This window comes from Miniopterus schreibersii (assembly GCF_964146895.1).
Source record: "Miniopterus schreibersii genome assembly, chromosome: 17".
In the NCBI taxonomy this organism is placed as follows: Eukaryota; Metazoa; Chordata; class Mammalia; order Chiroptera; family Miniopteridae; genus Miniopterus; species Miniopterus schreibersii.
In genome coordinates this window covers 25,956,281-25,983,291 of record NC_138117.1, presented here as the reverse complement: position 1 = coordinate 25,983,291, position 27,011 = coordinate 25,956,281, and the positions used below count along the sequence as shown (strand labels likewise).

General features: G+C 38.2%; 1 protein-coding gene across 1 annotated transcript in view; it reads left to right on the top strand.

Moving 5' to 3' along the window:
• Positions 1-27,011, top strand: part of SLCO5A1 (solute carrier organic anion transporter family member 5A1) — a 91,141-nt gene that overhangs the window by 37,726 nt on the left and 26,404 nt on the right. Inside the window, exons 4-5 of the mRNA XM_081116464.1 lie at positions 4,276-4,496; positions 16,833-16,997. Of these exons, the coding sequence (XP_080972590.1) occupies positions 4,276-4,496; positions 16,833-16,997 (386 nt within the window). The remainder of the gene's footprint in view (positions 1-4,275; positions 4,497-16,832; positions 16,998-27,011) is intronic.

Here is a 27,011-nt window from a genome sequence, read left to right as displayed (position 1 = left end):
ATCATGATCTTTTCTGTGCCTTAAAATCCTCCCCCCCTTTCTTATTATATTGTGTTTGTGCTTTCTCAACCCTCCCCCACTGCCCAGAACTCTAGCTCTACTTTTCCATTGTCATAGCAGTGAATCTTTTCACTCGGGAGTAGTTTGTTTCCCATGTGTTCTGGGGAGTTAGCTACTTGCTCACTTGCTAGCCCTTAGTTGTCTTGTTAAGTAAGTAATGTTCAGGCCTTAGAAAATGAGAACTCCGTTTATTTATTCAGATAGCCAGGGCTGCATGTGAGTCCTTCATAGCCCTCCTGCTGAATGTGAGTTTTTTTTTTCATGATTTTAAGCACTAAAAAGTATTGGTGTCCTTGATTCATTTAACATGCATTAGGAATAAGTATACATTGATAAGGAATGTTCATTTTATACCAGAGAGAATACTGGAGTATCAGACATTAGTGTCGAGCAATTAATTTCTAAAGAGTTCCTTAGAGTACCGTGTTCTGTGCTTCATTACAAGACGATAACCTCATAACTCTGAGGTATATAGGAATAATGTTGAACACTATTTTCAAAGCAGTTAAAATATTAATTAGGTTATAGAACACCTCTTATTTTCGTAAGTAATGCTCTCTGAAGATGGAAGTGCTAAGATCCAGAGGAGCCTGGCCTACTAAAATTTTGAAATTATACAAAAGGAAGTTCCCTTGTCAGCATGAGGGGAATAACACAGGAATTTTCAGTTCTTGACTAATAGTGAAATTTTTGGTCTCAACTACTCTTTTCTTTGCAGTTTTGAAATAAATCAGGATAAGGCCCTTTTTGTTTTGTTCTCAAAAAAAGAGATTATAAAAATATATTTATAAATATGCAGTGTATGTTATGTGTTCTATATAGATATGTCCATGAGAAGAGCATGGCAATAGGGGACATCTGGTGGGAGAGAGAGGCAAAGAGGACAAACTAGGGGGCAGGGAGCAAAAAGGAGGCAGGAATTTTCATCTTAAAAGTGCTTTATGCTGTCTCTGGAAAGTTTCCTAGTAGACATCAACCCAACTGTTAGCAACGTAGAGTGATTAAGAGTGCAGGCCCTGAAGCCACAGTTCCCTGGGTTTAAATCCCAGTCTGCCACCTAATAGCTGTGTGACCTTGGAGAGGTTACTTAACTTCTCTGAGGCTCACTTGTTGCTATTGTTTTCTAAATCCATAAAACTGGGAGTAGTTACAGTACCTTCTTCACTGGGTTGTTGTGAAGAATGAATGAATCTATATATGCAGGGCTCTAAATAGTTCTTGCTATATAATGTTAGTTATTATTCATTCCTTTGGATTTCATCAATGTTCAAGTATTTTTATTCATTTTAATGGCCCAATATTAGTTCTACAAATGATAAAATTCCTCAATATAGAAATATATAATGGGGGTCTATTTAAAAATGAATTTTGTTTATTGAGTAGACCTGTTTGTAAGTCTTCTACCTTGAACAAAGACATAGTTATTTGATACAGTGTTATTTTATCCCATGCCTCGCAGAATGATGTATTTTTCAATAAATATATGCTGAAAGAGTGAAGGAAGGAAGGACTGAATAATGCTGACATTTATTGAGTGCTTTCTATGTATCGAGCTTTACATACATTTTCATTTAAGCCTTATAACATCGTATGTAGTCACTAATATTATGCCCATTTTGCCAATGAGGAAACTGATGCTCAGCGATTTGAATAGCTTCCCAAAGCCTCAGAGGCAGTGAGAGCTGGGATAAACTGAGTCAGGGTGGAGGTCTTAGTCAATATACTTCACTGACCCTTTTAGTGAACAGTCTCTGAGTAATGGTTCATAAAAAGGAGTTAGGAAGCCTTGCTTTTCAATTTCGGCTCTTATTCATGTTTCTTTTTCTTACATGATGCACGTTTTCTTATCTTACTCAGCTTTTCTCAGAGTTCTCTTGAGCACCATCGTTACGTCATGTGTTAATGATGATCTGTTGCTGTGGACCGTTGAATAATATGGGCTGCTTTGCTCTGCTTAGAAATGTCCCCAAACATTTATATTATTGTTTATTCACTATAATTCTTCCCCTTCTTCTATATTTACCCTCACTTTGGGCTGCTATGAATATATCTTTAATGTTTGTATATAGCTTTGTCAATGGCTCTGGCTGGGAGTGTGGGCGCCTCAGTGCAGATCTACATAAAAACAAACAAAACCAGCTACTGTGAATTGATAGCTGATAGGGCAGGCATTTTATTAGGTTTGTTTTGTGCATTGTCGTATTAACTTTGATGACTCCAAAACAGTTGTTATTACCTCTCTTTCAGATGAGAAAGTGGGTTCAGAAAAGCAAAATAAGTCCCCTAGGATCTTAGAGTTAGTAAGTGATAAAGATGGGATAAAAACTCAGGTCTGGCCCGGCCGGGTGTGGCTCAGCGGTTGAGTGTCCACCTGTGATCCAGGAGATTGTGGTTTGATTACAGGTCAGGGCATATGCCTGGGTTGTGGGCTCAATCTCCAGTTGTGGGCGTCAGGAGGCAGCCGATCAATGACTCTCTCATCATTGATGTTTCTCTCTCTCTCTCTCCCTTCCTCTCTCTAAAATCAATAAAGACATATATTTAAAAAAAAAACCCAAACCATAAAAAACCACCCCAGGTCTGTCTGAAGCCACAACTCAAGAACTGTCCCTTACACTATGCTGACTGCCCTCTTGTGGAGAGAGCGTGAGAGGACTAGGTTGGGGAGACTGAATGTCAAGTTTGCAGGAGTTTCAAGAAAGATTGATGAGTCGGGCCAGGTTAGTAAAGGCCTCGTAAGCAGCTAAGTGCTAAAGGGGCCAGATGTTATAGTAGCTATGTTCCCCACAGATAGATGACTTTATTTTTTTAAAACCTATCTCATTCAATGTATTTGTTCAAGACATTTTTTCAGTTCCTAACTGTGTCAGGCACTGGGTTCGTGATTATATTCTGAATAATGGAGATTGGGACAAGTTTGTGCTGAGCAATCTTCTCAAAGTAAAGCCACTTTCTGATTGTTTTAAAATCTTTACTTGGTATAACTTTAAATATGTTTGAAAATAGCACACTGGATTATTAATGACTGGTTCTAGGAATGACTGTCTCAGCTAAACTATGACCTTTAGCAGCTAACAGCACTGTGATTGAAACACTACTTTTATAAATGAATTTTCACTTTGCAATTGATCTATACTCTCAGTGGGTTGAATCCAACATTCATGCTTAGAATGCTGCTTGCATTCCGGTTACAACTGACGGGGTGTCAATACAGAGAACAGAGTCTGAGCATTCGTGAGCTTGGAAGCTTTAAGGGCAGAGTTTGGAGTTGAGGAATCCTAGTTAGAAAGAGGTGCTCTGTTAGGTAGGACCAGGAGCTATTTGCTGAGAAAAAGTTGAAAGGGGACTGAGAAATTGCCCCTGGGGAAGAAGCCTGAGGTCATAAACACAGAGCTAATGCAGGGCTCCAAGCTGAATTCTACTTTGTATTTGCTTTCTGGTTTCTGCAGCGTGCCAACCACAGATGAGTCCAAAGACACATTCTCGGTTCTACAGCACTCAAGCTTTACTTCTCCTAAGAATCTTTCTGACACACATTTCCTATCTCTGAACTTCTTTAGCATTCATGCTCTATACCATGTGATCTAACACTTAATTGTAAACATTCTTGCATTTCTCGCAGATATATTTTTAGCTTACTTGCAACTAGGGTATAATTCTTGAAGTAAGGATCAAACCAAATGTCTTTGGTGGCCCTCATGACTAAGTATGGTGAGGGCCAGTTAAGAGCATTCAATATATTCTTAAGTGCTTGCAGAAAAATATTTGAGTGCCATCAGCAATTTAAAACATATTTTACAGGAGATATTAATGGTTTCCTTCTGAGAAATGGGTGTCTATACTGGTCCGCAAAACATGCTATAGAGTCAGTATTATTTTTCTATTAAATTTATGACATTGATTTATTATAACATACATATTGTAGCAGGACTAACACATATGTGCTTAACGATACTTGAATGAAATTCTCAGGTTGCTTATTATAATGTTCATTATAACACGAGTATAATTATTGAGTAAATTTCTCATGTATACCCCAGAAAGGGAGGATTCCTATATTGTCTTAGTTTGTCCACTTTCTACTGCTTTACAATTGATGAGAGTCTAAAGTGTTTTTTCTGGAGAATTTTATCATCACAAACTTCTACTTTGCTAATTTGTTCTCACTCACAATGCAAAAGCCATAAGTGCGATTCACATTTCCCAATTTTTTAGGTGGAGCGGATTCCTCCTTTGTGCCATTGCAATGTTGCTTGTGATATTCCCAATGTTTACTTTTCCAAAAAAGCTTCCGCCTCGACACAAAAAAAAGAAAAAGAAAAAAAAATTTTCTGTTGATGCTGTTAGCGACGATGACGTCATGAAGGAGAAACCAAACAGTAATGAGCAAGTGGACAAAAAAGTTTCTTCTATGGGATTTGGAAAGGATATCAGAGGTAAAGTATGTCTTTTGAATAAATATGTACAGTACTTCAGGTCAGTGTGACTCGGACTGTGGCCCCAGGCCAGTGCTGCCCGCAGCTGTTACTGGTCTGAGATGAGACCAGGGCTTAAATTGAGAGTAAGTATTATGAAACTTTTAAAGAAATTTGACAGAGTCATTTTATGCCTGTTGAATCTAATAGAAATAATAATAAAAAAATTGGGCTTATATTTTGTATGATTAAAAAAAATTATTTTTGAATGATTCATTTTTAATGGATTTTGCAAAAGTATCAGTAAATGATAGGCTGGAAATAATAATAATAATAAAATGACTATTCCTCACAGGTAGTTTGAGAAGTACTGATTTAGATCCAAAGATACATTTATATATATATCATTTACTATATTTAGAAATGTCTGCTTTTAAAAAATACTTATTGCATTATATAGTGGTTGGTTTGTTTCAGGAGGATGGTGGGTTTGGTTGAACGGCCTGATCCTTCTACAAATATAAAACCTAGCATTAGATAGGGATCTCATTCAACAGTGGCTCTGCCAAATGCTTGTAAGTGGACACAGAGAAGGGCAGCCAGGGGATGGGCCTCCCAACCCAGTGTAAAAATGTCCAGAAAGTCTCAGTGATGTGTACTGGTCTGTTTTTTCATTTTTTTAAATTTAAATATCTTTATTGATTTCAGAGAGAGGAAGGGAGAGGGAGAGAGAGAGAGAAACATCAATGATGAGAGAGTCATTGATCAGCTGCCTCCTGCACGCCCCTGACTGGGGATCGAGTCAGCAACCCAGGGCATGTGCCCTGACCGGGAATCGAACCCCTATCTCCTGAATCCTAGGTCGATGCTCAACCACCGAGCCACGCCCAGCTGGGCTGCTTTTTCGTTTTTATTTCTCTTAAAAATAATGAACTCATTAAAGCTAGGTTAGGCAATCTCAAACCTAAACAATTTAGCTGATTCCCAACCTGCCCATCTTTGTCCAGCATTCAATATATCTGTTGAGTGGCAATAAATTCCTTTAGTCCAAGAAACCTCCAGTGCCACACTCCCATTACTTTCTGCTATTTCCTGAATTTCCTGAAATGACTTTTATGAAATTATGAGCATAATGTTTGTCAGGTGCTTACTGTTTTAGGTAGAATTTATGTAGGCACATTGTCATCTCACTTTGCATACACAGGAACGCAAAAGAGGCACCTGCCTGGCCTAGAAGTTACTAACATATTATAGAACGATCCCTGCTGCTTAAGAACAATAACCTTTAGATCCAACTATTTTTAATGACTGTCTTTGTTTGAAACAAGCGAAGTGACATTTTATTGGAAGTGCTTCTTTCCTGTTAAGTTTTATATTGGCCTCCCCACCCCTCTCATCGTTTTATGACAATGTGTGTTTTGGAACTGCCAAAATGACTTCTACCGTCTTAACATAAAGAATTCTCTGGGTCCACTGTGGCCTGAGCTTTAACCCCATGGACCAGCCCATCATTTTTCATGGTTGTTAAGATGGACCATTATGGCTGCTATAAAAAGAGTGATTTTTTTATAATTTAGTTGAGATCAAGGTTGATGTTAAAGAATTTACAGTAGAGGAATAGACTTAGAATCTTATGGAGAGTATAAAGTAGACTCAAGGGGAGAAATAAAGGTATCGGTAAGCTAAAATGATATGTTCTATAGCTTAGGAATAGATAGCCTGAATGTGAAATATATGCTGTATTGGATAGTAGAGAAAAGAGAGAGAAAAGATTGATACCAAATACGACAGGGAAACGACTGTTGGTGGGAACAGCGTTCTTCTGGGGGATGCAGTGTAGACCTTCCTGTCTCCATGGAGGCCTGCCACCTGCCAGTGCCTGCATTGTTTGCCTGGAGGTTTTCTTTGTAGGCTGGGAAACTGCGGGGTTCCTGCTTGAGACAGGTTCAAGTGCCAAGGAATTATTACCCTGGCCTCCCCCCACCAAATCAGTTATCTTAACTATAACTGATAAACACCCAGCTCTGGGGGAGACAATTCTGTGTATTTCTGCGTCCTTGTGGGCTGCCCTCTTTGCCCGAGCACCATGTCCACACTCCCTGTTCAGCGTTTCCTGAATCTCCCTAATGAACCACTTGGACTTGAGTCCTTGTCTCAGGACCTGCTTCTGGGGGGACATGCACTTAGGCAGGCAGGTTCAAAAGTGATAAAAGTTGTCACAAAATTTTAAAATTATTTTTCAAAATTGAATCCATGTGCTGTTTGATGGGGTGTCTTCTTGTACTGCTTGGGTTGCTTCCCACCATCTTTTCAATGCTCAGTTTCATGGTTCAGGATATTTTCTTTTAAAAGAAAGAGTAAAGAGGAAGCCTTTAACGGCGATGGGTAGTTGGTTTATAAGATCTGTTTCCGGTCTGATTTTCTTGTATCTCTGATGAATTCTCAATTTTCTCACCCTGTCTCTGCCTTCATGATGATGACTGATGTCACTTCTGCGGCCAAACCTCCTGACTCAGACATAGAGATGGTTCAGTCATTACTTCTACTTGTCCTGGATTCTCTAATTGTATCTAGACTGGAACTTCAAGACACACTTTTTCCTGTTAAAAAGGAATCCTATTTTAATGGGATGATAAAGTGAGAATGTTCTACTAAAAATGATTCAAATGATGCTGACAGTATTGAAATAATGTTCAGTTAGAATATATAAAGTTAATTCATATTTATCTTGCACATATTGACTTCCTTTAAAATATCTAATACCTATCACCTATAGAAAATGAAATCAGACCTATAGTCTAATATTTAAACTGATTTTCAAAATAACAAATCAAATTTTGGGGAATCATTTCATTGTGGACATAATTCGAGTTACAAAGCTGAGATTCATTATTAAGGTCTTGAATTAAGTAATGGTTACTAAAATTTCCTTTCGAGCTTGATTCATAGATCCTCTTTTCTCTTGTCTGTTTCCTGGAGCAGGGCTTCTTCAGGTCTTTATTTTATACAGGGTGGGGCAAAAGTATGTTTCCCATACTGAGTATGGGAAACACAGTGTTTATTCTTGTATTACTTATTGTGTTATTTTTCATGTGAACAGCTGTAAACCTACCTTTGTCCCACCCAGTATATGAAATTTGAATACCAATCGTACCTTCTTCAGGGAGGAGGTGGAAAGATAGCTAAGTTAGTACTTCCTTAAAAAGAAAATGATTTGGGCCATACTGAATGGTGCCCTTATGGAAAGTTCTACCGCAGAGAATACTAGAAGAAAAGTACTATACTTCCCACCCCACCCCCACATTGTAACGATAGACATTGGGAAAATCTGACTCAGTGTTTCTTGATTCTTATTATAAATTATGCAGGAATAAGATTGTTTTAAAACACCGCAAAGGAGAAAGTAGAATTTTTAGTGTGTCTGCATCACCTTTCCATAGGAGATTAGCATTGACTGCATCAAAATCTTACCAGTGAAAGTACTTAAAATATTTAAGTGGATCAATTTTCCAGTGTTTCGAAATTCAGCATTTTCGTCTTCCAAATTTAACTGTTTATCTTCCTAAATGGAAAACTTTTGGTGGCAGTTAATCATAAGAATGATTTTATCTTTGTGACTACTTTTAATATTTTTTAGCTTAATTGCTTAGCATTATAAAGGAGCATAAAATAGACCTATTTTTCTCTGCCAAACTTAGTCTGTGTTAGAGCGGAATGTGTTTACAATACTAACTGAGAGAGCTACTCTGAGGTGATGAACAGATTTAAAGAAACCGTTGAAAATTACAGAATTTTGATCACTAAAGGATTATGTCACTATTTAATTAAGCAACTCTTGAGTCTATAGAAGGTGCTGTCCTCTGTGCTGCAGCAGATGTGAAGACGAGTGAGCCAGGGTTTGCTCTCCGAGCGCTTACAGGCCACTGAGGGAGACAGGACAAGGACAGATGGAAATATATAAAGACCATGAAGGAGGCTAGGCACACTGGGATGAGGTCCAGAGGCAGATGAGGGAACATGTGGTTGAGGGGTAGGAAAGGTTACAGGGGGGAGGTGGGATTTGCGATGAGCCTGCGGAGACAGAGAATTTCAGCAGGTGGAGGGGAGGCTGGTGGAAGTATTCGCATCAGAGAGAGCTAAGGCGGGGTCAGACTGTGCAGATGCATTTGAAAGTGCTGAACACGTGCGTTGAGGTGGGGGCAGTGGGTTTGCATGGCCGAGGTCTGGGGGATGAGGCGAGGTAGGGCCATGTTGTGCGTGGAGAGCTTGTGTTCTAGCCTGAAACTGAAGTCACCCCTAATGGGCAGTGTGGAGGTCTGAGCGGATGTTGGGAGCCGTCTTTTAGGCAGATTACAGAGGGAAAGGAGTGGAATGGGAGGAAGGGGCCCAGGAAGAGAGCTATGGACAGAGCCAAAGTGAGAGGTGATGATGGTTTTGACGAGTAGAGAAGGAAAGGACAGAAGCCTCCTAAACTGATCTCCCTCTTTTAGTCTTCCCCCTTTCAGTTGTTTTCAACTCAACACCCATAATGATGGTGTTAAAATACCACTCCTCTGCCCAGACCCTCTGTGGTCTTCTCTTACAGGAAAGTCTCTGCCCGATACCACCTACTAGGGCTACGATCTAACCCCTGGTTATCTGTTTGACCACATTTCTTTCTTGTGGTCCCACTTGTTTATTTTGCTTCAACCACACTGGGCTCAAACATGCCAAGCATACTCTGACCTCAGGGCCTTTGCATTTGCCATTCCTGTGCTGCCAATGCTCTCCCCTAGATCCCCTCACTTCCTTTGGGATGTAACTCAAATGGTCCCTTTTCTAGGGAGGACTTGCATAATCATCCTGTCTAAAAATCTTCACCCTCCTCTCCAAAGCTTCTTATCTCCTTCCCTCTACTTTTCTCAACAGTAATCACTATCTAACATACTATGTATTTCACTTATTTATATTATTGTCTCTGCAATGAGAAAGTAAGAGTAATGAAAGCAAGGAATTGGTTTGTCCATCATGTTCCCTGATGAATTTACACCACCTCATAGATACTCTGCACATATTTGATGAATGAATTATTGAATGATGAGGAGGAAAGGAAGAGATTGTATTCGTAGGATGTGGCAACTAATATGGGAATGATGGGGAGGGAGGTACCAGGGATGGTTTCAGGGTTTTAACCTCAGGTGGTGGGGAGGGGAACTAGTTGAGAGGAGCAGAAGGATTCAATTCTAAATCTGAGTTGCTGAGAACACCCGGCACCATTGTATGTGGCCCGTAGCTAGGTGTTTTAAAACTAGTATAGTGTGGACTATGTTGGGGTCAGTCCTTGACCCAGCAAAGAGGGGTGGCCAAGAGACATGTGTCAGGGCCTTGCTGCTTTACCCCTCTGGCAAAGTGCCTTTGCTCCTTTGCAGAATTTCACTTCAGTTTTCTTTTCAGCTTCTATTGAAAGCTGGTGTTTGAATTTCCAAGTTCGCCATAGGAGCATGGCTCAGTGCCCTATATATAAAACCCTATTACTTGAGAACAGTGGTTCTCAAACTTAGCCTGCTAGGAAGCACCACGAGGGCTTCTTCAAGCTCAGAGTGGTGGGCCGGGCCCAGAGTGTCTGATCCAGGTGGCCTGGGGTGTAGCCTGAGAACTTTCATTTTTAGCAAGTTCCCGAGTGATACTGATGCTGATGGTCCAGAGACCACGCTGTAAGAATCACTGATCTAAACACAGGAAAAGCTTTGTTTTCCATGAAGAAATCAGAATGTTTCTGCTAATGAGTATACCACTGTTTGTTTTGGAGTCAGATTTGAAGCCCAGGGAGGATCTGATAGACATATTAAATTCTTTTCTCTGGTTTTGATGTTCTGATCTACTTACATCTTCTTTATCTCTGATGCTTTGTTTCATTTCTTTTTGACATATATTTGGATGTATGTATGTTCTCTTTGATAAGCTGAACCTTTAGATTTGGACCTACAGGTAAATGGTAAGAGGCCTGGCAAAGAATTCCTAAAAAAGGAAAGCATTTTTTTTATACTCAGTGCAAGTTGACTGTGGGGTTACTCATTGGGTAGTATCAACCTAGAAAGATATATAGAAATACTCATTAGTGCCAGATTTAAAGAAGCAGGCTGGTACTGTGGCCAGCAACCTCTGATGATGTTTGGGTCCCCAGTGGCTCCCCTTCCTGTCCACCGTCTGCAGGTAAGTATCTCAGGAGCTCCACGTGCTCACCCAGAGGTGACTGTGGTGTGCCAGGGTCATCCGGTGCCTTCCGTGCCTTCACTGGCAGCAGGAAATGCCTTTGCAGTGTTAGGAGGGGAGGGGGAATTGGAATGCTCTCATGGAGCACCCAGGGGAGCATTAATTTCAAAGAAAATGAGCAATGAAATGGATGAAGTGAAAATGGGCAGGACAGTTGGGGCCTATTTGGTCATGTTACATATGAGGAGCAACTTTGGTTTTGCTTTTACAGAATGATGTGACTAAAAATAGTTTGGTGCTCCTGGGTAATGGGCCTCAAAATGTTGTATCTGCTCCATGCCCTTGAAATACACAGGATGGCACAAGACCCACAGGCCATAAAGGGGGTTATTGAGGTGTTCCCTGCATAGTGAGGGTATGTTTCCACTGCTCATTGATGCTCCGGGAAGCTTAAAAGTGTATCAGTAGTAAGAACTTAAAGATCCGAGAGAAAGGAAAATTAAATACTTACTCTGAGTACTTTTGAACAAGGGAATCAAGGGATTTCGTGAAGTGTTGGAGGAAGTGCTTTTATAATTTTAATTTATAGAGATGACTGAATGACGTCAGGGAGAAGTCAATATCATTGAAAGAAGAATTTATTACTTACATTTCCCAGTACAAGGGCCATACCATGCCATGCAGGGCCACAGGGGAAGCACCAGGTTTCAGTCAGGAAACAAAAGACAGGAGTTGGGGGGAAGCTGGGGCCAGAGCCTTTATTAAGGTGTCCAGGGCAAGATGAACAGTTTATGATTAGTTAGTCTGAATAATTCCAGTGGGCTGTAGGGGTGGTCTCTAGTGGTCTGGGACCTGGCCCTGGATGATTTAGGGCAGGGGAAATACTGGCTTGGTGTGTGAGAGTTAGACAAGTTGGTGGTTGGGGTTATAGACTCAGGATTGGTCGGTTTGCATATAAAAGATGTGTTCTCAGCCGTGAGTCCTTGCGATTTCTGAAAATTGGTAGTCCAGTCTCTCCCCAGCCAGCAAGATTTTTAAAATGTGAAAACATTGTAAAATACAGAGAAAAACATACATGTGATTAATATAAAAACTTAGGTGTTACAGTCAGTGCAGACTCTCACCTGGCCTGACTCTAATATAATTACCATATTATATGTAATTATGCTCCCTCCTCTGTTCATCTCACCTTCCCTCGCCCCATCTTTGAGGCTGAGACCTTGGGTCCTGCCCATGTGCTTTGAAAAGCACTTTTAGGAAGGGACGAGACTGGTTCCCAAGTATCATTCTAATTATTGAAATAGATGGCTGGTAATATCTATCCTAAGAAAACATCTCTATTTCTTTGTTTCTTTTTCTCTTTCACAAATATTTTTATTGAACAACTACTATAGGACGAAGAACTCAGGATACATATATGAAAAGTTACAGTACTTGTCCTTAAGGGAGGTTGAAGGGAAAATAGACATAATAAAATGCAGGTGGAGACGTGCATTCTAAGGAAGGTTGAAGGAAGAGGGAGTACCTAAGTTAGCTTCCTGCGTCTGGGAAGACTCCTCTTGGAGGATAACAGTTGCTACACCTCTTTAAAATTGGTTTTTTTGGGGGATTGTTTTTAGAATATAAAAGTAGTACATGCTCATGGTAGAAAATTTAGAAAGTATGTAAAGTATAAAGAATAAGATAAAAATGAGTTCCAACCTCATTCCTGAACATAAACGCTTACATTTATTTACAATAAAAACACATATATTGAAACTAGATAGAGGTGGTGGTTACACACCATTGTGACTATACTAACAGCCTGTGGTTTTAGTGTCAGCTTGCCCTGAGGGCAGGATTTCTTAGCATTCAGTGATCACTGTCATGATTTCATTTCTCCTTCATCATGTGTTATGCTGCATCTTTGATTTTACAATGACGCAATTATAAATGACACCAAGAAACTTAACTATGTCCTGCAGCATAAAAACTAGGTATCTGGATGCAAATGAATGGATTTAGCAACTTCTTTGCTGACTTAGGTTTTAAAACTTTGTGTTTTTGAAATAATTTTGGATTTACATAAAAGCCACAGAAGCAGCACGCAGAGCTCCTGCGTACCCTGCACCCCAATTTCCCAACTGCTGATGTTTTGACCCACCTGAGAGCTTGAAGACATGATACTCACCTGGGCACTCATACTTGTTTCCTAAGTGCAAGGACACACCCCTATGTGACCACAGGGGAGCCGTTAAAGTCAGGAAATTCACACCGACCCTGTGTTGTCATCCAGACCACAGGCCCCTTTGAGATGTCACTGATTATCTTGACAGTGCCCTTTATGTCCAAGATCCAATCCAGGATTACTCTATGTATTTAATTTTGGTGTCTTTTTCATCTGTCAGTCTGGATAAGTTCCTCATCTTTTTTTGTCTTTTATGACCTTTATCTTTTAAAAAAGTATAAGCCAGTAGCTTTGTAGATACCGCTCAACTTGGGTTCAATGATGTCACACCCTGATTTATGCACTTTTGTAGACATACCACCGAAATGATGCTGTGCTCAGCGCATTGTAACACAGGCCACACAATGCAACTTTGCCTTGTTACCAGTTAGGTGAACTTTTCTCACTTCGATGAGATTGTATCTGCCTGGTTTCTCCACTCTAAAGTTAAAAAGTATATTGCAATATAAAGCAATAAATAATTTATAAGTAATTTGTGTACAGTTGATTCTCGTTATTTGCAGAAGTTGTGTTCTATAAAGTCACCACGAGCACCGAAGTAGCCAAGACTGAAGCATTGCTCCGTGGGAAATACAGGGCTGGATTACTGCCACAGCATGATGGGGAACCCATTAATACATAACCCTGCTTTATGTGTGTTTCTGTTCAATGACACCTTATTTAATATACGTCACTGATTCATTAACATTGCACCCGTGGCCAATGGCACTGAACTTCTGCCTGAAAGAAGCTTATCTAACATGCACTTTCTCTGCATGGCAAGGCCCAGCCTGTTGCATTTAGAAACACTACGCAGCATTTCAGCATTATGCTTGGGGGTGGCTGGACATTTTAAACAATGAAATCACCAAAAGCACAAAAATGCAAAAAATGTGACAATGTTGTGAAAAGGACGCTTGTCTACAGTATGAGAGCTGAAACAAGAGGGCCTTGTGCAACAGCAGCCAGGAATGTGCGTCCTGTGACTCCCATGTTTTCGCCTTCTGCGCATGTCCTTGAATGTCCATGTGCCGCTAGTATTGCTTTTACAGTTACAGATAAATTCTGGTGAGCAGGTAAATTTGCAAAGACTGAATCTGTGAGTAATGAGGACTGACTGCATCTTGTTCCAGTTAAACTTTCATTTATCGTTTTTAGCATCAACTGAGCTAAAATTGTCCCACGTTTGGCCACTGGGAATCCTTCATGTTGTCTTCTGTGTTTTTGACATGTCCCCATAATTCTTTGAGCACTTCTTTACTTTCATGTTTAGCAAGATTTTCCAGGCTCATCTTGTATTTTCTCCACCCCAGCTCTGAAGTTAGACAATTCTCCAGGAAGTTCTAGTTCCGTTCGGTGGAAAAGGACATTGAGAAAGCAGGAACTGGGTGCTAGGTGGGCTCATTGCTACCAGGGTGTGATTATTCTACGCCCTGTCAGCAGACAGAGTTAAGAAATGTGTACATATTGTTGTTTGTATGGAAAATAATACAATAATTAATAAATTATAATACAAGATTAAACTGTGTTTCGCATACTCACAACTGTAAACCTACTTTTGCCCCACCCTGTATGTACACACACACACAATATATCACAAATTGGTTATCTATCATCTATTTATCCATTGATCATCTATAATCTCATGAATTTGTACCAATACCTTCAGTTCCAATCCTACATCTAACTGTCCCCTTTCTGTATTTGTAACTCTTTTCTCTGGCAGTTAAACTCACTCCTGTTATTCTCAATGTCTAGACTTATTTGCTTCCTTCCCTTGTATATAAACAAACTTCGGCCCTGTTGGCTAAAGACACAGCCCTGGGTACCTGGCCCCCACTCCTAAGCATGAGGCTAACAGTTAGCCCAGCAAAGGTGATGGAGGGAGGTGGCAAACAAGGAAGCTGAGTTAAAGTTGTTGAAAGTCTGAACTTAGGCTAAATTCTTCTTAAATAGCAGCATTTTTGTTTGTTTGTTTAATGAAAGAGAAGAGAGAAACATCACATGTATTTTTAGTTACCTTTGAAATTAGAAGGTTATTTTATCATGCCAAATGGGTATAAAAGAAAAACCAGTTTTATATAAATAGTATCTTTTAAAATATTCATGTGATACATGTTATCTTCTTGGATTAAAATAATTTATTTTATATTTTTCCCAGATGTTTTGGATTTAACACATTGGCTTTTTTATATAACAGCTAAACTTAATATAGCAGCTGAATCTTTAAATGTTGATATGAAATCTTACTTTCTAATTTTTAAAGTTTGGATACGACATTTTGATTTGCAGTCTTTACAAGAGAACATTGGGCAATTTTATGATGTACTCTGATTATAGTTTTTTCTGATGTGTTTTCCCATGTTAAAATTAAGTTTGCATCTTAATTTTTCTTTTAAAATGTTCCTTTAAACTTTAAATAATTAAATTAAGATGTAGAACATGAAAATTAATTTACATTGAAAAATGATATAGCAATAGTCTTGCCTTCCTAAGTGTTAAGTTCCTGTGAATAGGCTATAAATTATAACTTTAATCACGATAGTTACTTAATTTTTATGAAATGATTTTATTACATCATAGCATAAGATAACTGTTCTGATAACTGAGATGATTGACTGTATATGTAAAAAATAATGCAGCTTACCATTTCCATGAAGGTATGTAAACATTTTGTGAATGTGAGTTAATTTACATTATAAACATGCAAAAAACCCCACAAAACTATATACACAAAAATTTCCTTTTATTCCTCTTTACCAATCTTATTCCCATTCACAGAATTTCTTGGTGTTATATATATTGAGATCTATACATTTGACTGCATATAAATACATTTTTGGTTTGTTTGCTTTTCATTTTTATATAAAAGTGAATATTATATAAAAATATATAAAATATTATATAAAATATATAATATATAAATATGTTATATATATTCACACACACACATATATATTTCTGTAGCAGCTGGCTTTATTCATTAATACAATATTTCTTGGAGTTCCTTTTATGCCAGTATGTATAGCTTGTTTCAGGTTTAATTACTGCATAATATTTTATTATATGGCTGTGCCATAACTTAAACACTTCCCATTGATGGACTTTTAGGTATTTCCCCCCCAAATTTTACAGTTATAAACAATGCCTTCCTAAGTTTTAAATTCCTGTGAATAGGCTATAAATATGCTGACATGAAAATACTTGTGCATACGTTTCAAAGCATATATTTGGCAAGTTCTATGGAATAAATGCCTACAGTCGAGGAATGGATTTCTCTCTTCCTTAAGAGGCAGCTGGGCAGGTGCTGATCCCCCACCTCTGGGCTGTCCTGCTCTTTTGTAGATCATTTCTCTTTGTTCCAAAGTCCCTGGCAGTGTCTGGCCTGGTGGCCTTATCCCATGTGTCCTCTTAGCTGTATTATTTCCAGAGGCTGGAAGATAAGCTCTCCCATCATGTGTCAGTTCCTCTGCTGTGGGTGCCAGGGAGACGGCAACCCAGAAGTCATTTTCTCAGGGAAGTGTTAGTTGGGTGAAGTGGAAACTGTAATTTAGGATTATATCTCAGGTTCTTTACACATTTAGTAGACCTTGGAGTTTTAACAAAGAATAACATTGTTTTAATAAATAAAAATGCAAACAATTTATTTTAAATAGTTTTGGAAATAAGAATCATAGGTTGGATACTTCTTGCAAGGATATTTGTGTATGGGTATGCTTTAAAAATATTTATTAAATTTCTTTATCCTAGTTGAGAATTAAAAACAAACAAACCCAAATCTATTTAATAAGGGGGATAATTTCTAATCGGTCATTAGGTTTTTCTATTTTTATTTATAATTCAATAGTCTCAAATATTGCTGAATGGCTATTTCCAGTTCATTTCAAAAACAATTCAGTTTTATTTTATTTTCCATCCCTTGTTTATAACATTCATTTGTCATTTTTGTCATTTTGTAGACCTACCAAGAGCAGCTGTCAGGATCTTAAGCAACATGACATTCCTTTTTGTGAGTTTGTCATACACAGCTGAGAGTGCCATTGTAACTGCTTTCATTACCTTCATTCCCAAGTTCATCGAGTCACAGTTTGGTATTCCGGCTTCCAATGCCAGCATCTACACTGGTAAGGCACCGCCGTGAGAGCTCCTTCAAAACATGATCATTTTCGACCACTAAACTAAAATGCAGTGAGTGAAGAAAACTAGCGTTGATTCTAACACCAAAATGTGAAATAAGTTCATTAGCAGATAACTTCCCCCCAGGTTTCACGAGGAGGAAGTCTTTGAATGTTTTCTTTGATCCAGATTTTATCACTGTGTGACAATTTTACGAACTGTGTTTTGGAAAGAGAGAACTTCGCATTTATTTATTTATTTATTTATTTATTTATTTAATTTATCTTTATTGTTGACAGTATTACAGATGTCCCCTATTTGAACTTTGCATTTATTTATGTTGTTATGGTTCTGAGTTAAAATGAATGAAATAGGCAATGGCATTCAAGTGTAAATCTGAATAAATCTTTTTATGGGTTGGCATGAGTCTTAAAGTGTTAGGTGTTTGAACATTGATAATTTGAAATATAGGTCAGTTCTATGGTATTAGGACTCTCCTTTTATAAATGTTAACAGATTTTAATTGGATTACTGGAGATGCTTGAATGTAGAAAGAAAATCTATGAGTTTTGTTTTAGAAATTATTTTATGTCTGGGAAAACCGATTTTTAGGAGGCTTTGATACATGTACCTTAGTGCTTAAATCTTTTCTTAGTAAACTGGGTGCTCAGAAATGTAAGAACATTATTTCTCAAATATTGGGGGAATTTTTAGTGTATTATATCATATGATATTCTAGATATTTTCTTAGTGGTTTCAAAGATAGTGAATGATTGTATCTACTGAAGGCTCAATATATTAAACTATATTTAAACAGTTAAGTGAAGAATTACAATAACTTTTCCAATGACTTTTGCTCCCACTTTCTTCTCTATGTCTATATCCAAACCCAGCAAGCATCAATTATCTGAAAATTAACAGGCAAAATTATATTATTGTAGAAAGAAAATGTTGACGTGAAATATTTGGGTAATCACTTTGTTCTCTCATGTCTTTCACTTTGCGCATCAAGACATACACAATTGGTTGCAGGTCCATGATAGGAAGTTGTTTTTAATAAAGAGTATACTGCTGTGGACCATTGTACTAATTGTGACATAAAAATATGTTTTTTTCTCTTGCTTTTCAAAAATGTTTTTTGTATATTAAGGTAAAATTGATAGGTTACAGTTTGGTTGTCAGAAAATCTTAACGTCCCATTTCTAGTTTAATTCTTACACTAACCTTTTATTGAGCAACATTTCTTAGATAGGGAAACCAAGAGCCGCATAGCTGTTATATGTAGTTTCAAGTATTTCCCAAATTTAAAAGTGTTACTGAAAAGAAGGTTTATAGCCAAATAAATTTGAAACTTGTTGAGTTAAACAAAGTATAATAGAGTCCTTTGCTACAGGACTTATCACAACCTTTAATATGCTAATGTGCATTATGAAACTGCCAGAGGAAGTTTCAGCCTACAGTCTTTTCCAAATTTGTTTGACATAAAATCCACTCATGAGAAAGAGGCACCTTTCTCATGAACAGTGTTCCTCAGGATGCATATTGGGGAACATTGCTAGTCCATCTTCTGTGTCCTGTTCCATACTGACCAAGGAGCAGCGCTGTCTTGAGCCTCCACTTCCCTCCAAATGTACCATTTTGCTCTGTTGGGGCAGTGATACGGTGCCAAGCTAGGTAGGAACTGATGCATAATAAACACATATAAACTAGGCCATCTCTTTACTATAGAGGCAGAGGCGAGATAGACAACTCCTTGTGGAAAAGTGGAGTAAAGCATTCCCCTGGCCCTGGGATATTTGGCTGAAGAATTCCACAGTGGAGGGGTCAAGGCAGTAGCCACTGAGTGCGGCCCCCTTGGTGAAGAGAGAGCAGGACTGAATAAAGCTAACTCATGGAATTGTTCATCCCACATTCCAACATCAGGAGCACGGGAGCAGAATCACAAAGTGCCAATTTCATTCTGGTTTTGTCATCAGCAATTTTGGGGGATCATTGCCAGTGCAATTTATAAAAGGTTTGATAGTCTCCTGATTTTTAATCCCAGCTCACATACTCTTCCCTTCCAGATTGATAAGAAATAATAGTAGTCAAGAGATACTCAGATTGATTAGGAGCAGAGGGTGGCCTGTCAGTCACAGTAAGATTAAACAAGGGTGAGAGTTCATTTTAAAGCCCAGATTGAAGTTTTGAATTTTTATCAGCTGACTCTACTCTCTGAGCAGAGAGATTTGTATTTTTTTTAAAAAAATATGTCTTCACTGATTTCAGAGAGAGGAAGGGAGAGGGAGAAGGAGAGATAGAAACATCAGTGATGAGAGTCATTTATTGGCTGCCTCCTGCACGCCCCCTACTGGGGATCGAACCCGCAACCTGGGCATGTGCTATGACCGGCTTGTTTTGGCAAAAAAAAGCAGTTTGTTTTGAAGTTTATATTTGGGAAAGCCTAAGATAATGATGGACAGAGCCCTGAAGGAGGAATTAAAAAGTTTCATTAAGCTTTCTGAATTAAAACAAACTTTTTCTCAGTCTAATTTGAGTGGTAATTTGAAGGCATTTTGTAAAATCCCACCTATTAAGCGAAGTAATACATTCAAATGAAGTTGTAAGGAGGGGCTATTTTAGTCTTGGCCAAGGGAGTAAAAACAGCAGGAACTTCAGGAGCAGGAGACAGCCAGGGGGTGTTGGGCAGGGAGGCTCATGTCCCAGCGCAACACGAAGCTCTCTTGTGCGCTTTCTTTGACTTGCCCTAAGTCCATTCACCAAATGACCAGCCTCCTGTTTGCCCAGTTATCCGAATGATTATTATTTCTTTTGTGATTCTTTCCCTTCATTTACCAATTTTAGAGTAAAAATTGATATTGTAGCAAATTTGTATAGTAACCAATATATTTAAAAAATTAATAATATGAACTCACGGCTATTTATGCGTGATGTGCGTTAATCCTTTGCAGTCATTGTTCTTTTCAACGCTCCAGATGTCCAGTCTTTGGCCACTGGGAGCCCTTCACGTTAGCTCCTGTGTCCTTCAGCACTGCCTCAGTAGTCTTTGTGGTTTCTGGAGTCACAAAAGTGACTTGTTTTTCATGTTTCCTGCCCTAGAGCTGGGGCCAGTCATATTTCTCAGGGAACCCTGGTTCCTTTGAGAGGAAATGGTATTTGGAGACTAGGGGTGCTCATTGCTACAAGGTTGTCATTGTTTCTAAGACTTTTGTTAATAAGAGAAAACAAATCTTGAGTTTATATTGATATTTCTGCTTCAAATTTAAGATTAGAGGTTATTATTTCTTTGCTATTATATTATATCTCTTTGCTCTAATGCTGAAAATCTTTTTTTCCCTAAGGACTTAAACATAATTACTTTATAAGCATACATATGTGTGTGTGTGTGTGTGTGTGTGTACAATATTGTCAAATCAACTATCTTATGATTACTATGAAATATGAAATTCAGTTTTAGACTTGTTTACGGTTCTTTTTGTCCAGAGGCTCTCTCTTATGGATATGCAAAATACTGGGACCTAAACTTATTTGAAATAATTCTTTTCTGTTTGGGCTATGCCCACAACCTGATATGATGTGGAGTTTGTTTGCTTTCATTTATTTCCAGTTTTCAGGGCTTACTTTGTTTTTATATTTTAAACTTAAATTTGTTTTCTAAGTTGTGTAAGACATTTATATGATTTGAGAATCAAAACCACAGAGTGAAGGATATTCAGGGAGGCCTTGCTTCCATCCTGCTTTTCTCTCTCTCCTTCTATAGGTAGAATTTTATTAGTTCATTCCTCCTGTTTCTTTTTGAATATGTAAGTTAATATGTGTATTATGTATGCAATATATTTATATTATATACATCAGTCTTTTACATTAGTACTTCCCCTGTCTTACCCCACAGTTGATATAATGTCCCCTCTGCTCTGCTCTGGAGCAGCATCAGAAATCTTGTTCGTTTCTTTACAGCTACATAGCATTCTGTTGTGTGTCATAATCTATTTGGTTCCCTACTGGTGGCCATTGGGTTGTCTCCATTCTTTTGCTATAATGACACATATCTTGATCTGTCTAAGTCATTTCATATTAAAGAACTCATTAGTATTTACCATCAGATTGTTAAAAGAAAATCTTTCTGGAAGCACTTTGAAAAATCTATATAGCTTTTGGGAATTCAAATCAAATCAGAGTCTTTCCTTCACTCTGAGCCTGTGCCATGATGGTAAAAGCAGGTGACTTTTGTTGGCCTTCCCCTCTGAACTTGTCCTTCTGTGAAGTCCTCACCACAATACTACAGTGGAGGCCCTTCTCTATCCAGTGTAGGGTTGATGAAGCTGAGGCGTATAGAGCAGTTTTGGTAAACTGTACCCCCAGAAAACCATAATACAGTCCATAATGTATAGATTGAGCTGGTCCTCAGAGAAGTTGCTTACATTTTAGAATTTTTATTTCACTAAAGACATATGGTACAGTATTTAAGAGGATCTGTTTTGGAGGAAGACATATCTTGTTGAAATTCTTGTTCTTCCTCTCCATCCACCCATCCACCCATCCATCCATCCATCCATCCATCCATCCATCCATCCATCCATCCATCCATCCATCCACTCATCCATTCATCCATCCATGCACAAATATTTATAAGGCTGCTGCTATTAGCCTGGCACTGTGTCATAATGAAAACACAGAGGGGTCCTATCCTGAAGGACCTTACAGTATGGTGATCCTAGTAGGCTGCTTGTGTTCCTGAACAAGTTCATGAACTTCTGTGAGAGTCAGAGGCTGTAAGGATTAAATGAGGGAATGCAGGTGTTGTGTTAGCAGTGTTTAGGAAGGAGAGACTAGTGACACGTGCAATATCCACTTTATGCGACACTCTCAGGAAAAGGAATCTAAGGCAGAAGAGTGAAGCTAGGACTTAGGACATGTGAAACGTTCACAGGAAAGAGCATCAGGGAAATGGACTAGAAGAGTAAGAAGAGAGAAAAGGAGTGTGGCTAACATGAAGCGGGAAAATGAGAGACGAGGCAGGAGACGATTATGCGAAGGGCTGAGGGGTTATTTCCTCTGCACTGAAGGAGGCCTGGAGATTTAATATAAATGATAAAATGCAATTGCTTTAAGGGTAACACATTTATAGTGTGATTTCAGCTGAATCAGTGTGGAGTGAGGGTTAAATCTTTATATCTTCGATTTATTAATTTATTTTTCTACCTCAAATATGTCTATTTTTCACAACTCTTGGGGTGGGGAAACACTTTAAGTGTTATAATTTCATATATTTGAAGCTTGGTGCAGTGAAATGTCAGTTGACCAAATCTCTCAATTAGATGAACTGTTTTTGTTTCACTCATCTTTGACGATTGATAACACAGTACTCATGTCTGGGATTTGTTTTCCATGTGCACACATGTGCACAGGCACACACACACACAGAAAAAAAAGTCAAACATCACTTATAAGGGATTTTCAGGCTCAGAGGACATTCAATCCAGTTTTCTCCAGATTTCTGCATCTACATTCATCGTCCCTTGATGATCATTGATGTTCAGAATGGCCCAGAGACTCTTGAGAGCCTTAGTCACAGAGCAGGATTCATTTATGTATAAAAGTTGAGTTGAGAATAATAGAGAGCTTTTCTTTTTCTTTTTTAATCCTTACCCAAGGATATGTTTTTATTGTTTTTTGAGGAGAGATAGAGAAAGAGAAATATTGATGTGAGAGAGAAACATTGATCAGTTGCCTCCTGTAAGCACCCTGAGTGGGAACTAAACCCCCAACATAGGTTTGTGCCCTGACCAGAAATTGAACATGCAGCCCTTTGGTGTACGAGATGACATTCCAACCAACTGAGCCACCCAGCCAGGGCTAGAGAGCTTTTCGAAAGGACTGAAAATTCTGGGGAAAGAATGAAATGTCAGGAACAGAGTAGGAGCATTTCTGCTACAAAGTGCATCATGTCCTTCGTTAAGTCAACATCCAAGAAACATCCAGTAGATCTGATGAATGAAGGAATGTAAACATTTATCTTTCTGGCCCACAGTCTCATCTTTGGAATGAGGGATTGAAGTAGATGACCTTTCACCAAAGATCAACTAACAAACATCCCACTGTCGTCCTCTCCTTGTCAACCTTGAAAATCCTTTGATTTTTGTGAGCAATCTCTTTTTCTAGGCATTGTAGTCATTGTCTTACCATTTTACTTGAGATATATGTAATACCTTTTCCTGGCAGTTTAAATATCATATATATAGATTCTTTTTTCCGTTGGTGCCTGTGATGGAATGAGGTTGAATTGCTCCACTTTTTGCTTTTTTTGGAGGGCCTACCAAGGAGCGAGGTAGCTTGATGATTAAATATCTCCTTTGAGAACTCAGAAACTTTTTACCAAGCATGGTCCCATTTTAGCAGGCCCATGCCCTACTTAAGTAAGGTGATCCTTACCTGCTTTGTAGTGAGCCAACATTTTGTAAGAGAAATGTTACTTATTTTAGAGCCAGAAGGTCTGGGTTCAAGAGCGCCTCTGCCATCTATTCACGATGTAACCTTGGGTGGGTTAGCTAATTTCTCTGGTCTCAGTTTTACCAGCTGTAAAATGGTGTAATCATATTCATTTTACAGGGCTGGTGGAGCTTTAAAAAGTTAAAAATTACTTATTAAATGTAAAGAACAACATAAATATTAATTATTAATGAGAATGACCCTGACTTTCTTCTCTATTCATCGAATATTTCGTCCTTTATAATAGGACAGGAGACTCAGGATTATTATTGGAAGGGAGGAAAATAGGGGACAGAGTATAATATTATTCTAATTTTATAGGTAAGTAAATAAAGGTACAGACACTATTTGAAGGAACCATATCCTCATGGGTAGTGGCATCCTGGGTCTAGAGACAAACTGTTGTGACCCCCCAGCTCATGCCACCATCTGCCATTTCCTCAGAGATGCTTTCTGTTAACTCATGAATATCACATCCAGAGCTAATGAATATCTTGGCCCTTAAGTATGGCCAGGGTACGGTTATTACCACACTGGCAGGAAGTACTTTACTCTTTCCAACTAAATAATGAACCATGTGTTTAGACACTTTTAGAAGTTGAAGTAATGTTCTTTTGTAACCTGAACCATCTCACGATGGACCACAGAAGATTTGCTTTACTGCCAGGTTCAAATTCCTGTTGTGGCCAGAAGGTAGGACATTTGAATTTGTTACTGTTAGACTGATTGCATTTCAGGCTAATAGTTAATTTTTTCAAGTCATTGTATTAAAAATTTTCCCCATATCTCTCTTTGCAATAGAGATGAATATAACATGTTGGTTTTCTGATTAAGTAAATATATTTAGAAACATTATAGGTGTATACTTCTCTTACCTGTGTAAGGAACAATTTGTATATAGTTGTTTTTGTTATTTAAAAAAAATCTTTATTGATTTCAGGGAGAGGGAGAGAAAGAGATAGAAATATCAATGATGAGAGAGTCCTCATTGATCGGCTGCCTCCTGCACCGCCCCCCCCCCCCCTGAAATAAAAAGGATTGGTGCTCAATTGTTTAAGGCAGTGACTTTGAATTGGTGCTGCAAGAAATTTTAAAACATGCAATACCTGACTGTTCTGTCAGGGGCACTGACCTCTTTCCCCTTAGATTGGCAAATGGAAAAACAACAGCCAAACACGAAGATAGCCATCTGGTGTAAATGAATCAAAGTTATACCTATTTTTGTCGTCAGATGGGGGAAAAAATATTTTCTGGTGTGCCACAGAATTTTAGTAATTAGTTTATGTGTGCCATGAGATGAAAAAGGTTGAAAATCACTGGTTTAGGGCAATTTCACCACGCTTCTTAGAAACAGCAGCATATACCAAGGCACTAAAAAATATCACAGTATCTGAGTATCTATTCAATCAAACAGAACTCCGTAAAATGATAATCCTATTGAAACTAGCAGGATTGCAGCAGCCTTTCTTTTAAAAAATTAGTTTGCATATTTTCTATTAATTATTGGTTGATCCTAAAGTTCTTCTACAAGGGACTCAAAGCTCTCCATAATATGAAGCCAGTCCACACTATTTGTTCTGTTTTATTTCCTCTATTAAAACTCTTTCATTCATCTGCATACACACCATAATGCCCATCAGAATAGTTTACTACATGGTAGGCACTCAGTAATCACTCAGTGAGTTCAGGGAATGGACATAGTATCCCTAGGTTATGACCCTAGACAGGCTGGGGGTGCACAGCATAGAGCAAAATTCTCCACAGGGCAGATAGGCTATATTAACACAAAATTTCCACTGGCATCTTGTTCTGAGATTCTTGGAAATCTGATCTGAAGATGAGAAAGACATCTATTGTTAGCACCAAAAATGTACCTGATGCTTCCACAATATTTGAGGCAACTTATAAAGTAGTTTTCTTTTCTTTTTAAATAATGCCAATGACTCTGTTCAAATAAACAAAAGTTTTAAGTACAAATTGACAGTCTGCTGACCTACATATATAAAATATTTATATCTTGTAACCACAACTACCGACCCATCGATTGCATAAATAACTCTCTGAGAGCAAGGCTGAAATGGTAACAAAGAAGAACTTATAATGTCATGAATACAGAAGAAAGAGATGATGCAATTCTTCTCAGTTACCTTTTCCACTAGTTCATAATCCTGTTCATGTGTTTTTAAAAATTATCCTTCCATCTCAAATCCTTTTTTTGAGGGATGTAAGGAAGAAGTAAATAAAATATTGGCTATCAGAAATACACACACACACTACATACACATACTTTTATGCACACATACACACATTTACACCCCCGCCACAATGTTAACAAGTTTAAGCCTTTTTTTAAAAAATATATCTTTATTGATTTCAGAGAGAGAAAAGGAGAGGAAGAGAGAGAGATAAAAACATCAATGATGAAAGAGTTGTCACTGATCTGCTGCCTCCTGCATGCCCCTGACTGGGGATCAACCCTGCAACCCAGACATGTTCCCCGACCAGGAATCGAACCTCAATCTCCTGGATCCTAGGTCAATGCTCAACCGCTGAGCCACGCCTGGCCGGGCTAAGCCTTTTTTAATTGAAGGTTTTAGTTTGTTTTTTAAGACAGTGTAACTAATTGGAAAAATTAAGCAGGAGTTAAGAGACTAGGTTTCAGCTTTAGAAGGAACAATGGATTTGGAATTCAAGTAGTAGATTTCTTGTCTCAGACCTGAAAGAACTTTGGCTTGGAATTCAGATTTGTGTCTGGCTCTGCTCTATTAGTTTGATGATATCAGTCCTGTGTCTTATTTTCCTTAATGCTTAATTTTATGGAAAATGGGGATATACAGTACCCCATCTTAAGGGATAAGATTAGGTGTAAATGCTTTAAGACTTAAAGTACTCTACACATTTGTCATGATGATTATATTGTCATTTTCTTTTCCCCAAGTCCCTTTCCTTATCTGTATAAGCAGAAATACCTGCTCACAAGGCTGTTTTATTGCTCAATTAAATAATTGATATGAATGTGCTTTGAAAAAACTATAAAGATTTATTTCCCTCGTATGATTTTAGATTATTGCTGTTAATTTTGGTTAAAGTTGAAGTCAGCGTGCTCTAACATTTAACCTTTAACCACAGTATTTATTTCGAGGTGTGTACCTCATGAATCAAGACAACCATAGGTAAGATTCTTTGAAAGGAGTTCTGAGTTTTCCGCTGCTTTAGGTGGAAAATTAGTCTAAAACACTTCCCATTCTGAAAGAAATAGGATTTGGAAGAATTAACTCTAAAGCAAGTTTCTATAAATAAAAAGTAATTTTCCTTTTACTTTTAGAATAAAACTGAGCACCCATTTCCGGGGAAAACAAGTTGCTTAAATGGTTGAAAAAAAATCACACAAAGAAAATAACAAATCTTTGTAATTTAAATGAGTGTTTATGAGAGTGTTAGCCTCATAGGAATGTAGAAAAAGCATTGGATGTAGATTCTGAACACATAAGAATCTAGGCCTTGCTTGGGACTAGCCATTGATCCAAGTTAAG